Source organism: Melospiza georgiana, chromosome 1, assembly GCF_028018845.1.
Source record: "Melospiza georgiana isolate bMelGeo1 chromosome 1, bMelGeo1.pri, whole genome shotgun sequence".
Classification (NCBI taxonomy): Eukaryota; Metazoa; Chordata; class Aves; order Passeriformes; family Passerellidae; genus Melospiza; species Melospiza georgiana.
Window position 1 is genome coordinate 132,642,141 of NC_080430.1, and position 14,772 is coordinate 132,656,912.

Consider the following 14,772-nt stretch of genomic DNA (forward strand, 5'->3'; position numbering starts at 1 on the left):
TGGGAATCCTCTGTTGGCTTTCTATCTCTGTGTCCTGGTTTATCTGAGTCTTTGGTGAACCTCTCATAAGACCTAAAAATGGACCTGAGTTAAGCTATTATACTATTTAAGCATTTTGATTATAATTTGACCATTCTACCATATATTACCAAAAAGACAAGATTGATTTGTCCTATAACCTGAAAACTTCTAGAAACTACAGTATTACCTTTAAACAGTGAAAAGAAAGAGCTGTTTGGTTAATAGTACATAATTCCAATGCATAGAATGAAAGACAGAAAAAAAACCAATAAACATGTACTCAAAATCAATACACCAGTCTGATGCAAAAAATTTATTTGGTATAATTTTCCTGCTGCACAAGATCACTGTGCATACAAATGGTTATTATATCATAGTCAAAGAGGTATCATATCTTCATCTGAAATATAAGAAGTACTTAAATACATTTAAGTGAAAATCACAAGTGGAAGAGATCAAAACAGCAAAAAGCAGGAATGCATAAAAAACGAATGTGTTTTGAGGAAAACAGATATAATAATAAAGCAGAAAACCAAGGGTAGCAGAATTTACTACAGCTGCAGTCCACATGCATTAGTGGACTTACAATCTTTACTGAAGAACAAAAATCTTCTTTCTTGCTGTTTTATTACCTTGGCAACATATCCTCCATGTCAGCAATTACATAGGAGACAACAGTCCAAACAGCAGCACAGAGATTCATCTGGTTTGGATCCTGAACTGTCATCGTGTCCCCTTGAGAATGATGAAACCAGAAGTATTTACTGATGTCACTACGCAAGCTGGCACCTACAGAGAAAAATGGGCAAAGTTCCATTACAGGAATACAAATATTTAAAGAGGAATATAAACTTGAATCTGTTCCTTGGCTGTTAATGATTAAAGCCACATGCAACTGTATAAAACTCATAATGCATTTGAAATAAAATAACTGTACAGAGCTGTGCCATGTGCAGTTTGTAGGTTTTAGGTTAATTGACTTGTGTGAGCATGAGGCAGCAAAAATTCACACTGGGGAAAAGCCAAGCTTCCCCTGGGAGACTCGTTTCCTCAGCAACAGTATGCATCCATTTTCTTCTGAAACTAACAGAGTTCAAGCAGGAAAATCCCTACAGTAACTCCACAGCAGCACTTCCCCTGTTCTCCACTGATGAGTTACAACTGATTTATGAATCCTTTCCTTGCTGTTACTTGTACCGGGGAACACTTTGGAATTAGCTTCTGCTTTTGAGCCCTGATACATCACAAGTATGTGCTGTTTCAGAACAACTTTCCAGATAATCTGGGCTATCCCACGTAGCCCAGGTCTACATTACTCTCACAGTTAGGAGCCCTCATCAGCTGGGGCAAAAGCAAGTTGAGTGAAATCACAATTCTTCCCATTCAGGAACAACTGATTCCCTCTGGGACCGCCTGGGCAGGGAAAGGACTACTTTTCCCCAAGCCAGGTGGGTTAAGGGAGCACAAATAGTGCTTGTAAGGCATCACTCAAGGCAGACCAAAGCCAAGATGAGCTGGAGAAGCTGTCACCCGACTAGGAGCTGCAGCAGAGATGCTGGCAGAGGATTATTACCCTGGCTATTCTCTGCTCCAGTACCCACTGACCCTCTCTAACCCCCTATTCCCTTGAATTTCCTTCTTTCCCAGTTCATTACCTCCGCCTCTCCTCCAATTTTATCAGCCTCCTTCAGCTTTGTTGTAATGTCAACAACCATTCCACCATTAATAAAATTCCACACCAAATTTTGATATTAAGTAAATTTGATATGTTTCCCCCACCACACTCACTGCTTGCAATTCCTTTGCACTGATTCCTTTGTCCTGCTCCCCGACCAGGGCTAGGAGGTGCACAGCTCCCAGGGAAGGACTCAGCACAAGACCCACTCCTTTCTTGGTCTACAAACCCAGAGAACTCTGTGAATTCACAAGAAAGAGGTATGGGCTCCAGGCAGAAACACAGACTGAGGATACTCCTTCCATACCAAGTAAGAAGGAAAAAAACCCAGGACTGTTTGACTATAAAGATGAAGTACATAAATTATTGATATATTTATTTACATGCAAGCAGTATCAGATGAGGAAGGCTTTGATAAACTCATGTGTGCTTGCAAGACTTACTGTTACAATTTTTCTTGGTTTTCCTGAGATGCCTGAAGCCTTTGAAGAGAATGAAAGCAAAATTTCCCACAGCACAACTATACATTCCTGTAATACATATTTTTTGATCACTCAAACAATCATTCAGAGAGCCCAGCTCTCCCTGTGGGTAACAGGCAGGTTTCTCTTGCTGTAATGGGGACTGACTTGGATGGCTCAGTTCACTGCTATTTTAGAGAGAAGGAATAGAAAGTTAATGCATTTTAATTCCACCCAAGGTAAAGATCCCTTCACAAGAAGGATGATAAGCAGAAAGACCAAATGCTACAGCATAAGGTTATACAGTATTGTGATTGATTTCATTTTAAGAAGCTCTTCTTCATCTTAAATGACCTCTTTGTTCCTGATGTGAAGTATTGCAATCCCACACAAGTCACTGGGTAGGTTACAGGTGCTGAATTATGTTCTAATAATTTTAGCATTAAATTTATGTCAAGTCACAGTCACTTTTAAAATTTTCTTCTGAATCCTTTGTTAAATATATGCAATCATGAAAGGATTGAACAATGGTAAATTCTTTAACCAATGGACTTCTGCACTACAGACACATTACAAGTTAAGCTGTTGAGGCAACCCCATTACTGTTTTTGAAAACTTCTGTAAGACTCAAGACAAAAATTGCCCAGATTTTGTCATAGAAATTTCACTAATCAGAGTAACTATGGATTTACAGAATAGCACTTCATTCCTGTCAGTGGAACAAAAACAAACACCCTTTGCTTTGTTATGTTTAACTCTCTGAAACACTGGAAAATATTTTTTTCTCTGAATTGATTTTATAAATCAGAAAATTACTGACTTTGACATCAAGCAATTACTGTGCAAGAAAATCAAAAGGTTCTCAAACTGGCCATGCAGTCTCTGTCATGTTGTGGGTTAGCATTGAAACCAGTGACCTGCTAACATTTTGAGAGACTAAGGAAAAACCATAAGAAGATAGTTTCATCCTCTGTAATTGGAAACTAAAGTGAAAATCCATGTTCATGGCTTTGAGCACAAGAAGAGTTTACACCTGAGGGCCTCACGCAAACTTCTGGACATGAAGCACTCTGGGGCACAAATATGACTGAAAGCAATTTTCATTGCAAGGAAGTCTCCTGCTTCAAACTTGAGGCTCCTCCATGCTGATGGCAGCTGCCTGCAAACATTTCTGCTGCCAGAGGTCACCAGGCTCAGTGAGACACTGACAGGTGCCCTTTCACCAGTAAATGCATCCATGAGACCAGCCCCTGCAGATGGCCATGAAGAGGGAAGTTCTGCAGGGTCCTGCAGACTGAGTCATGTTGGGTTACCTCAATAAAGTCCATAGGGACCTTCAGCCTCTTTTCTAAAAATCTAACAGAGGAAGCAATGCTGTGAGCACAATTTTTGTTGTTGTTGTTTTGTTGTTGTTGTTATGTAACATTTGTCTCAGGAACAACAGTCAATAACAAATGGGGGCTTATTCTTACCAAGCTGGGAGTCAAGTAACAGAGATGAAGAGCCACGGCTCACAGACCTATAAATTATTCACCTATGCCCATGCTTGCCACCTAGAAAGGGATTGGCAAACAGCCTTGAAAGAGCCCATAAGCTTTACTTAAGTACTTAAAACCCCTCAGTTAGGTGGTGTTATGAAGGTGTGTACCACATATCTAATTCTGATTTCCAGCTGGAATTAGTGCTTGAACAGAAAACCAAGAGATGGGCTAGGTGCTAAGCTGTCACATTTCATGCACTTTGCACTTTTCCCTGCATTTGCAGAGCAGTCATAAAGAAAAAAAGGTGATGTCTGCCAAAGAACTCTCTTTAATTGTCCTTTTCCAGTCTGTTTACTTTTACAGTGATGCAAGTCACACGAGGAACACTGCTGACCAAAAATGAGATCAGTGAGAAAGTGCTAGCTGGATATAATAGGTGCTGTGGCATGAAAAGAAGGAATGTTGAAAACTGGTGTCAAAAATGCCATATGTGTTACTAGAGTGCATCAAAAATACTGGAAATTAAAAACTGAAGAAAAAAATAATTTACAGCTTCAATAAAATCATACAAAGATAATTCATAGCACCATTACAAGGTGACAGAACACCCTCTTTAGCACAGCTTAGTTACCTGATTTAATGCATGTTACTGCATCAGCAGCTATCTAGTGCCACTGGTGATCCCCCAGGGTCAGACACTAGGACAAGTTGCCCAGAGAAGCTGTAGAGCTTCCATCCTTTGAGATATTCAAAGCCTGACAGAATGCGATCCTCAACAACCTGCTGCAGCTGGCCCTGCTTAAGCAGGGGAGTTGGACTAGGTGAGCTCAAGGGGTGCCTGCTGAACTCAGCCATCCTGTGGTATTCTAATCCATAATGCCTTGGGTCTTTCAGACATCTCTTAGAATTCACATAACATTAAAAAAAAATTCTTCAATTCAAGCTCACTCCTGTCTTGAACTCATTTGATGATTCTCTGCATAACCAGCTATGTCATACTTGTTTTGATGCACTGCATAAGGCAGGTAAAAGCAGCTGCTTTGGTCACTCATACTGACCATGTATTTTTAGTAATTAGCTACGATTACTAAATGAACTTGATGAAAATATACACATATTGTGGAATTCTGAAAAACACTCCATCTCTTCTAGCTTCTGATCTTAGCATGAAATGCCCAATGCAAGCACTCATTAGCTGATTATAAGGATATTATTTCCTTACAATGTGTTCATATCAAATACCAATTTTTCACACATTAATAAACTGAAAAAGGTCTTATTGCCAGCCTAAGAAGATGAGATGCTGCTATTGATGGAAAAGGATGCATGAACCACAAAATGAATGATAGGCATGTCAATGATGACCACTGCTTCTTGTCACACTCTGTAAGGCACTACTGCCTTCATAAGCACTGCTGTCAAAACTAGAATGAAACTCTATTGCCAGATATTTGAGCATTCAAATTACTGGCATTTCTGCAAAAAAAAAAAAGGACTGGAAAAGCAGATAATGATTATCAGATTTCAATAGCAGTTCTCATAAAACTGTGTTCCATAAAACACAGATATCTTCAAAAGGGGAAGCATGCAAAGCATGCAGTAACTTCAGAGTAATTTTACATCTTAAAACATTTTGCATTAAACTCCTCCCTACATTTTCCTTCTTTTCTTTTTATACCCCAAACAGCATTTAATTGCCAAAGGAAGTCAAATTTGAGTTGTGGAGTCAATACATGTTTGCTACAGAGCCCTATCAATAGCTTCCCAGTTACCTTTGCTTTCAAGTGAACTTCACAGCTATGCCATGAATCTTTCAGATACAATGGGAAAATCCCCACTGTTTCTGTAACTTCTCTTGGGTGTCCTGGGTCTTCAGTATCACAGCCAGATCTCTGGGACACTGACCTCTGCATGTGTGTTGCCTTAGACAGTGAAGTTAATATGCTAATGGTTTATGAAAAAGTGTGTAACTTTTTCAGGTTTCATTCTATAGCAGTCCCTAGAGGACCTGACAGAATTGCCACTCCATTATTTTATGTGGGTGGTATATATACACCTCTCCAAAGAGAAAAGACTCCAGCTCAGAAGAAGATACACTCTAAACAGACAAGAGGGACTGAGGGATGAAAGGGGCATGCAGAGATGAAATGACAGATTCATTTTCTCACAGCAGCTGAGAAAGGAATAGATGCCAGACATCTGAGCTGAGGCCAGTGTCCTGTTGAGTAAGCTGTACTACCTCCTAACAGCAAAGTTGGAAATGCCTTAACAAGGCATAATTTGATCAATGTTTCCAAAAATTGACAAACAGAAAGGGGTTATAAAGTGGGCTTTGCTTGCATCTTCCAAGTACCTGTTTGAGCTTCACCTTTGTGCCAAGACAAACCTACATGCTCTCAAAGGTATTGATTGCTTCCAGTAAGATGTCAAGATATCAGATGCCTGACCTGAAACCTTATTTTTATTTCTGCAGTGATTTCTCTGGCTATAAAAGACAGATTATTTTTATTCCATTTATTAAATACTGATTTTGTTTCCTGTTTTTTCTTTAAGAGGGAAAATGCTTTTACTTAATTTTCAAGTTTATTCTAATCTCAGACCTTTCTCATGCCAATGACACTATTCAGGAATGAACTAAAAGTCTATAATGCCTTAAAAATAAAGCAAATCCTGATGAAATACACGTCTTTTTCTTTTACATCAAGTTCTCAAAAATAATGAAATAAGAGGCAAAGGGACATACCACAATCTCCTATGCAGTTAAAAACTGGTATGTACCAGGAAAGCATAAACACAGGAGTTAAGAGCATTCTATTCCTCACACAGTAATAGAATCAATAGCCTCTCTTCTCATAGCTGGAGCATTTCTGTCTCACACATTTTGAAAGGTCAAAACTTCAGGGCAGAAGTAAGAAGACACATGGCTTTTCCTTCAAAGGAGATGTGCCAAAGACCTACAAAAGGAAAAACTGATGAAAGAAAGAAACAGGAACACAATTTCTTATTTTATTTTTGTTTTGTGCCTTTCTAAAGCCCAACAGGTCACAAATCTCAAGTGGTTAAGGAGTAAATCTGCTGCACTGGTAGCTGTGTTTAGGATGAGCTGGCAGGAATGCTCCATAGGTACCTCAACATCTCTTCTGCTTCAAGCCCTGTAGAAGGCTTGACTGCTTGTTTTAGGTGTTGGACAGATGTTTTGTGTGCTGTCCCTGCCTAACCTCAGTCTGCAGAACCACTACTGTAATGAAAACCCAATTATTGTGGGCATCTCTTGCATGTATTTTGGTGGCCATATGAACCTCCTCCTTTGCGGGATAACCTGTAGCTGACAGCTTTAATGTCAATTATTCCTATATCCATTTTCCAGGTAAGCAGAGGCAATGGAGAATGCTAATGCTGTTTAGTGGGGCACTGACAGCATTAGTTTTCTTGTCACTTAGTCTCAAATGATGAAATTACAGGCTAAGTTGCTTGAGTTTCATGGCTCCTGACACTGAAATAGTTTCCAGTACAGAGCTTATAAATGACATCAGAAGCCCTGCTGTTTCACCTCCTGAGTCACTCTCTCGAAAGTCTTTAAAATTCATGATTCAAACAACAAGACAGAGGGAAAGCTTTCAGGAGGTTGTTTCAGTGACTAATTAAATGATACTACAGTATAAGGGAGACAATATGAAGTTTGCATTACTTCTTGTTTTGCTTAATGCATTTCAGAATGAGTCCTGTGGATACACTAAACGGACTAAATTACAGCTCAGGATTATCACAGTTACTTTTGCAATGCATTAACCTTTCACTTATTGCATCAGAGGACCAGTGTCAGCAGGGGATCCAACCTAAACTTGCATGAAATGCATGAAACGATGAGCCAGGGAAGGAAGCAGTTCTATTTCATAGAGCACAGGCTGGCTAGAGTCTAAAATAATATCCTAAACAGCCCTTGACTGGGAAAAACCCCACAAAACCCCAGATAAACCTTCAACAGTAAAAAGCACTGGAAGTTCTTCCTCCATTCATCCAACCTCTGTCTTAAATTGTCAAGGTCCTTTTTTTAATAAAAAAGAGAAGAGGGTAAGTCTCCCTAGCTGGTGCTGCCTGAACATGACCCACTTGCAGGTTCACTCTCTGGGATGGAGAGATCCTCCACAGGCCCACTCATCACTAATTTCTGAACCTCTTTACAGTTCTGCCCACAGCTCTGTGGCAATGCATGGTGTGCCGGAGCATTTCCTGTGGGCTCAATACAGTTCTCACTTTGTGAGCTGTAGGAGCAGCATCCTCCATTTTTTCATTCAGGTTCCTACCACTGGTGGCTTAATACAGTTTAATCACACCTAACTCAGCTTCTTTTTCCCAAGCTGAATAATCCTCCTCTTGCAGAAACTATTCAGTATCTCTTCAGGCTTCTGGTGATTCTTCTGCTCCATTTCCTAAGGGAAAGGGAGTTTCACCCAATGTGTTTCACTGTTCCTGAGATGAGAAGCCCAGTACTGCCTGCAAACAGCAGCACGTGAATGGACTCGTGATATGACTACAGCACACCATAACATAATCTCCTTTCTGCTTTTTCTCTCTTCCTTCCTTCCTCAGCTGCATGAAACAGTGTTTTTTACCTTCCCTGGGTATTGACTTGACAATTTCACACAATTATCCACAGTGATTGCCCAGATCATTCTTCTTGAAGATAACATGGATCCTGTTGCTCTGTATCCATAGTTCCTATACTGCATCACTCCGCATTTATTGACACAAAAATGTCACTGCTTGTTGTATTCTTTATATATTTTCTATTATAAGATTACTGTCACATTCTCACAGTTAGCTTTAGTTTTGATATCAAATATTTGAAGCAAACTTTGCCAACTTGCTCTCCTTGCTGTTCACTCCCTTTGCAGCTATCATGAAGTTTTGTGAACATCCAAAGTGTCAAAAAAAAAAGGTGACTGAGCAGCCTAATAAAGACTTTTTCCATTAAGAAAACTGACAATTTATTTCTACCTTTTTAAAATCAGATATTTACCACAAAGGAGGAAAATACCTCTCACCTCACAGTACCTTCTTCCTCTATAGTCTTTGGTCCAGGGACTTTTGAAGACTCAGCTATCCTTCACTGACCAGATCCAGCTACAGAAATGGTTACAAACTCTTCTGAAAATGCCTTGCTAGACTGGTGAGGCATGACATCTTTCTTCCAAAGCAACATGGACTCTTAAATTACTTTTGTATTTTGTGTTCTGGCTCTGTGACTAACCTGGCTAACTAAAACACAGATCCCTAATTAGGGGATCCCCTACTTAGAGCATATAAATTTAGAAGGATTATGTACCTGTATTATATGCCTGTTTATGTTTGTAGATATTGTGTATATTTTAACATATTTTACTTAATTTGTGATTTCTTTAAAATTATGTATATACCTACATATGTTATGCAGAGACTACTTAAAAAGTTAAAAGCTGTAAAAGTGATTGTTGGATTTATAAATCCCTTATCTTTTGCATTCTCTTTCAGATACTGTAAGTGGAATGAAAGTCATTGCAAAATCAGCAGTTTCTCTAATTTAGAATTCTTTTTCATGTGTTTGTTCATGTCAGCTCAGTAAAACAGTTAAATACTGAGTTGAGCATGTGATTTATTTTAATGCCATTAAGCTTTAAATGTCACACAAAAGGGTCAAGTGAATACTGGGACCCATTTGAACCATCTTTTCCTGACCAAATGCATTTCTGTGTTTCTATACTCTCTGTATAACTGCACCATGTAGCTGACATTATAAGGTTGCTTAGAAACCCAAACTATTGAAGTGCTTTCTTCAATGTTCTCTGCTAGCCAAAGAGCTTCCTGCTAATACCCAGGGCTAAACCCTTACTCCACCCTGTTCCAACAACATCCAAAGTCACCCCAGATATGCTGTGGAAAGAAACACCCTCTAGACTGTTTAGAAGTCACATGTGGGGAGAGAGAAATATGACAATGACCCATTTGCTAAGATTTTGAGTAGCCTTTCTTTTTGCAGTAATTGTCTGCATTCATTTGCATTTTCAATCCATTCAAGAAGCTTCCTTGTGTTGTACAGGAAATTGAGCTATTTCTTTAGCCAAACTCACAAACAGTTTAAAGCAAGCCTTTAGGCCTGCTCTTCTAGAGGATGCTGGAGACAGAGAGGAAACACACAGGTTCCCATTTGCTGTAGCCTTCCCTCCTCCATATGATTACAGCTGGAGGTTTAATCACAAAGCTCCTGCAGAAGCCTTCCCACCAAGTAGTCCACTACTGGAAATGCCAATGGCCATAGGACCCAGCTAAGCAGAGCTCCCTTCTGCCCAGATGGCGGTGAAAGAGCCAGTTAATGAGCATTCTGGTGCTTAACTAGCTATGAAAAATAATCCCAAACTACCAAACCAGTCACCTAATTAAAGTAAAACACATCCTAAGCACACTACAAGTCTGTTGTATTCATATCACAGAAATCAAAACTGCATTTATTCAACCACACCCACAAGATGAGCATGGTTTTACTGTCTCTATTTTTACACCCCACTGAGACTATCAAACTCTTCAAGTTCATGGTGGATTTGAGATGTAGGACCATTATACAAAGCTGGAAGAATATACTATGCCTACAACAATGAAATATCTTTTAAAATATCTGTGGTTACTTGAGTAATTCATACCTGAGTTTTAAACCAGTTAGTTATTTCATAACACGTTAGATGCTCCAGATATTGTTGGTGAATTATCTTTTGCATTTGATCTCCAAACCACTGTATATTTAGCTAGTTCATTAATAACAGAAATGTTGAGAAAGTTCTTGAAACAAAGTTCAAAGCTTATTGCAAGGTTCAGGACTATTCAAATGTGGGAATTTTCAGTCTTTAGGGTTGGGTTTCTGAGAGCCACAAAGCCTGCAGGTGCAGGGACAATTTCTGGGGTTGCAAAAGGCATGTGAAATGGAGAACAGCACTGCACTACCACTGCTCCCTTCACACCTTTCTCAACTGGCCCACCTATAGTGCACAGCACCCAAGCTGCAAGCCACCATTGGGATAAGGGTTCAGAGAACCCCAAAACCTTTCTGCTCTAAGAAAAAGCTCTAAGAAAGAAACCCCAGCTTTCTGCTCTAGCCTAAAATCATGTTATCCAGTGGGTGATGAACACAAAGTAGTAGGAATGAATATTTATTCAATTTTTTAAGCAACAGATTGAATATTTTTATCAGCAAAACTACAAAAGAAATCACACACACACAAAAAAAGAAATACAAAAATAATTAAGGTACAGTGAAGACACCTGCTGCAACATTGTTCTTCCCAATCTCAGAATCTCTCTGTTTTAATGTTCCATGAAATTACATGGGGCTTCATTAGGAAAAGAAAGGGGAAATTAGAGAATTTCTGTCCTTTAAAGTAAGGAAGTAGAGAAATTCTTCACACCTAATCTGACTTGGCAGTGTATCACCACTTGTACGTGGGCTCTGGTGAATCCACAGAGCAGAACTAATCCTAGAAGAAGACAAAGCAAATAAAGCAATGACCCTAACTAGCACAACTCTTCCAGCCTGTAAATTTGAGTTGCTGTGATAGCTATTGTTCCACAGAGCAAATGTGCTTGTCATAATGCTAATATATTAAGAGAAAAAAAAAGCATATAAGCTCAGGAAGAACACTAAGAGAAGCTGACAATTAATTTCAAGTTGAAAGTTTAACCTGTTTGCTTTTACTGAAAGATCCTCAGTCACATCAATAAGTGCAAACAGCATTTGCACAGGCTTACTGCATTCTATGCTTTACTATGCTGTTTTCTTATTAGGTTGGGCTTTACTTTGGTTTTGCTCAAATTAAACCTATATGGTTGAAGGCCTCATTTAAAACATGGTAAGCAAGGACTGACTGGTGAAAGTGTATGGAAACAGAACAAGGCATTAGTGAGTCCAGCTGCCATGAGTGCCAGGCTGCTGAGTACAGCCTTGAAAATCCTCCTCCAGAACCAATATGATTATCTCCATCACAATCACAATTTTGCAGAAATCAAGGACCAATGTATATTTTTCTCCATTTGTTAATAAAAACTTGCAAAGGCCTGTTTAAAATTATATACTTTTACAGAAATTTTTAAGGAACTCCAAAAGACACCATGTTTTACGTATAATGCAACAAATGCAGATTACTTGATAACAGAAACCAAACTCCACACGCTAAAAAGAAAATACACCTCTATTAGTTTAAATGCTGCCCACCATCCTTCTGATATATTGTGTCCATACTACAACTAAAAGCAATATTTACAGCTGTATAAATGGAAGTAATTTCAATTTGGATTTAGTTAAAGAAATCAAGCACAAGCACACTCTTCTAAACTTGTTTATGTTGCCACATTCAGATACCACCTACAGACTAATGCAAAGGGACAAAAAGACCCAGTGATGATGATGGTTAGCAGCCCAAAGCAAGATTATTATCAAATGATTAGAATTATTTTAATAGAAAGAAGCTAGAATTCAATACATTCATTAAAAAAAACCCTTAATCTCTGCATTGCTATGCTTGCCATCCACAGGAGAAACACATGCTCCCCAAATACAAGTTTTCATCACCAGAATACCATTAGACTATTGGTTCCTTTCAAATACATAAATTGAAGGCTCTTTTTACAGAGCAGATACATAAAAATAAATATTAACATCTATATACATATATATCTACTAACCTACACATAATTAAAAACCTTTCAGGAGCCAAATGCACACTTGCAAAAAAGAATGGCATGCTATAGATTCAAAGGACTGCAACAAATACTCAGTAAAACTGGGATTATAAGCCTTATCTAAAAATAAGCTGAATGAAAATTTTTTACACTCTGGCCAATATTTATTTTATATTGACATCCTCCCTTTACTTTTACATCCTCACTTTAAAACTAACAGGCATCTGATAGTTTAAAAAAAAAAAAAAGTATGATTTTTCTTGCTTTAAGGCCCATCATTGCAAAATAATTGTGCATGCTTATTGGTTGAATAGTTTCCATTTCCCGCTCCTAAAAGAGAAAGAAAAAAAGAAGAAACACTGGTAAGTCTCATTATTCCTGGGTAGCCTAACCTTAGCCTTAGCTATTATCGGATTTGTCAGAAAAGGCAAAGAAAAAGCACAACCTTTTTGGAAATGCAGCCACTGAAATTAGAAAGCATTGAGTGAAGAAGAGAATATTTCCCCTGTCACATATTCATTTCAGGGTCAAAAAGCACACAAGTGAGATTTTAAATGAGTAACTCATTCCAGGTGAGTACAGTCAAGCTGTTTCCAGGCTGCCATTACATCCTACCACTGCCAGCAGGGCTCACTGCTGTGGCTCCAAAGGTGGCTCTAGGTTTGGAAAAACTGGGTGTAGTAGAGAAGACAACAATAACCACTTAATAATTAGATTCTTGTGCTGTGTATCGAGAGCCCAAGGCTTTTGTGGAATTAGATGAGGCACCCAGAGTGTCTTTACCACCATCTATTTTAGTAAATGGAGTGCAAAACATTCACTCCTTGAAACAGTAGAAGAGCAAACACACTCTTCCCTATCTCAATGAATTTAAAACACAGTGCAAATCAAAAGAAAAAGTGAATCATCTGAAAAAAAGAAGCAAAAGGCAAGGAATAATGCTATTCCTCATGGGGACATGTATTCAACACTTAATTTTTTTTTTTTTCTGCAAAACTGATGCTCTACACCTAAAACTGGGGGAAAGATGCTCTTGCTCAGGTAAATGTAATGAGGGCTGGAGCCAAGGGCCAAACCACAACTTGCAGAGCTCAGGGAGGTGAAACCAAAATGGGTCTAGCTGGGGAGGATTGACACAAGCCATGGGCAAAGCAGCGATCCTGCCCATTCCCACAGATGCAGGAGAGCTCAGCAGGCAGGAGCTCTCATACCTGTTAAATTATTACAGTGTTTCTTAGCACTCTTAGCTCAGGCTCCAGGAACCACAGGCAGTCCCTTCCCTCTTGCTCTCTAATTAGAAACCTGAAGTCACTGCTCGGGCTAAGGGATAATGAAATTGTCATTGGGTTGAGTATTCTGAGTGAAAAAGGTTTTAATCAGAGATAATGCTCTCAAAAACAGAGGACTATGTCTCAAAAGCATTTCACCCTTAACAAATATCCTGGCAGCTGTTTGTCTGACCGAAAAAGAGAAACTGCATGGAAAAGATACAGAAAGCAAATGACATTTTTAACTGTGTGATGATCCTTTCTTTCCCTCAAGCATCCTGAAATAAAAGACATAAATGCTGAGCACTTGGAGGCTTCAACAGCATCCAGTGCTTGTGCTTTTAATGATGACTGCACAAGAACATCTGCCCTAAAATCTAGCCAGCAGTGTTGGTGGACAAGAAAAGTACCCACAGTAATTAGGAACTCTAGGAAGAAGCAGGCAGACTAATTAACTTTTCTCAATGCTTCCCATTTAGCATATCTTAGGGATTTAAAATTAAAGATGTGTATAATTCAGGCTGTTTTCAAGACTGAGATGTTTAAAACTTGTTGATTAGTTTTAGCTGCACAATTAAATCTTTCTCTTAGTTGAAGTCAGAAGGGCTAAAACTGTTCAGGCCAAGAAAACAAGCTTCTGCAGTAGGATGTTGGAACCCTGACAGGATCAGCCTGTGATCCCCACGCTGCAACTCAGCAAGAGGCTGAGAGCTGCCCGGTCCAACCTGATCTCTTTCATGGCTTTGGCGGTTCCAAGCTCAAGAGAAATGGTAGCTGGAGCACTAATACCAATTTCAAGGCTGGCAGTGGCAATTCTGTGCAAATATCTTAGGAACCTCCCTAGTCCTTCTGCATGGGGAAAAAACCCACCTCAAAAACTAATCAAGGTTTTGCCAAAACAAGGGATTTTGGCTGTTAGTGATCATCTATTTGTGCAACTTTTGAGCAGTGACAACAAAATGAGGGTCCAGCACTGACTGTGTGAGTGCACAGAGCAGCCCACAAGACTGTGCCTCTTTCTCCAGTGGCTGCTATGGATGCAAGGGCCTGGGTCAGGCTGCAAGATGCACCAGCCAATGCCTGGGTGCAATAAAAATCACCATCACAACTTCCCAGCCTTCAGCAGTATTTGTCTACAGACTTCCTTCAGTGACACCTGTAGC

At 39.2% G+C, this 14,772-nt stretch overlaps 1 protein-coding gene across 1 annotated transcript in view; it reads right to left on the minus strand.

Annotated features, from left to right (window-relative positions):
- Window positions 1-320: 320 nt before the first annotated feature.
- The window catches only part of CPQ (carboxypeptidase Q), a 146,665-nt gene continuing 132,213 nt past the window's right edge, over window positions 321-14,772 (minus strand). Inside the window, exon 8 of the mRNA XM_058032012.1 lies at window positions 321-810. Coding sequence (XP_057887995.1) covers window positions 650-810 — 161 coding nt within the window. The 3' untranslated portion in view covers window positions 321-649. The remainder of the gene's footprint in view (window positions 811-14,772) is intronic.